This window comes from Myotis lucifugus, unplaced genomic scaffold (genome assembly GCF_000147115.1).
Source record: "Myotis lucifugus unplaced genomic scaffold, Myoluc2.0 scaffold_7977, whole genome shotgun sequence".
NCBI classification, from domain to species: domain Eukaryota; kingdom Metazoa; phylum Chordata; class Mammalia; order Chiroptera; family Vespertilionidae; genus Myotis; species Myotis lucifugus.
The window spans coordinates 6164-7257 of record NW_005879025.1 but is presented as its reverse complement, the minus strand read 5'-3'; the positions used below and the strand labels follow the sequence as shown (position 1 = coordinate 7257).

Here is a 1094-nt window from a genome sequence, read left to right as displayed (position 1 = left end):
AGGGCCCTATGAATGCAAGGAGTGTGGCAAAGGTTTGAGTTCCAACACAGCCTTGACTCAGCATCAGAGGATCCACACGGGGGAGAAGCCCTACAAGTGCAAGGAGTGCGGCAAGGCCTTCCGCAGGAATGCAGCCTACCTTCAGCATCAGCGCTTACACACGGGGGAGAAAATCTATAAGTGCAAGGAATGCTGGAGAGCCTTTGGTTGTAGGTCACTTTTCATTGTCCACCAGAGAACTCATACTGGGGAGAAGCCCTACCAGTGTAAGGAGTGTGGCAAGGCGTTCACACAGAAGGTAGCCTCCATTCAGCACCAGAGGGTGCACACTGGAGAGAGGCCTTATGAGTGTAAGGTGTGTGGGAAAGCCTTCAGATGGTACAGCAGTTTTGTTCAGCATCAGAAATTGCACCCCGTGGAGAAAAAGCCCGTCCTGGCGAGTCCCCAGTGCCCCTCTTCAGCCTTGTCGCCGGGTCCTCTCCAGAGCCTGTGCTTGGCTCCCGCTGTGGCCACACCCTCGCTGACCTTCCCGCAGGCTGTGCTCCTTCCTACCTCTGGGCCTTTGTTCGTGCTGCTGCCCACATCTGGAATGCCTTCGCCACCTGTCCAAATAGTGCAGGTCTTCCCGGGCCTTGCTCCCACTGTCAAGCCTTCCCCGGTTCATCTCGCCTCTCGTGAGCTTTATCTTGCCACGCCCGTGGCGCTCACGCCCAGCAAATCTCCAACCTAATTGGAGTTTCATTTGTATTTTTTTCCTCACCTGACATGTGTTTCAGCTGTTTCAGCGCACACTGCATTGTAATCTATATATTTAAAGATTGTGTTTATATAGTATGTTGTCTTTTCTTCGGGGGATGGAAATACTTGATCTTTGCCTTGGCCCCTTTCTGGCTTGAATAGTAATGGCTGTATTTGTGGGGGTGCTGGTTGGACACTGGGGTGTTAGAGAAGTTTGGGAGAGAGCACATCCCTGTGTTAGGCCATTAGAGAGAAGCAACCTGAGAGAAATGGAGGAGAGTAGAGAATTGTAGTAAATTTGCAACAACAGACTTTAGAAATGAGTGCAGATTGTTGAGAATAGTTCGAGATGGTGT

The 1094-nt window shown here is 51.2% G+C and overlaps 1 protein-coding gene across 1 annotated transcript; it reads left to right on the top strand.

Moving 5' to 3' along the window:
• Window positions 1-4: 4 nt before the first annotated feature.
• Window positions 5-827, top strand: LOC102428999 (zinc finger protein 621-like; the record flags this gene model as incomplete). Its single annotated transcript, XM_006109289.3, has 1 exon — window positions 5-827. A coding segment is annotated over one exon (726 nt), but the record flags the coding sequence as incomplete, so codon positions are not given.
• Window positions 828-1094: the final 267 nt, after the last annotated feature.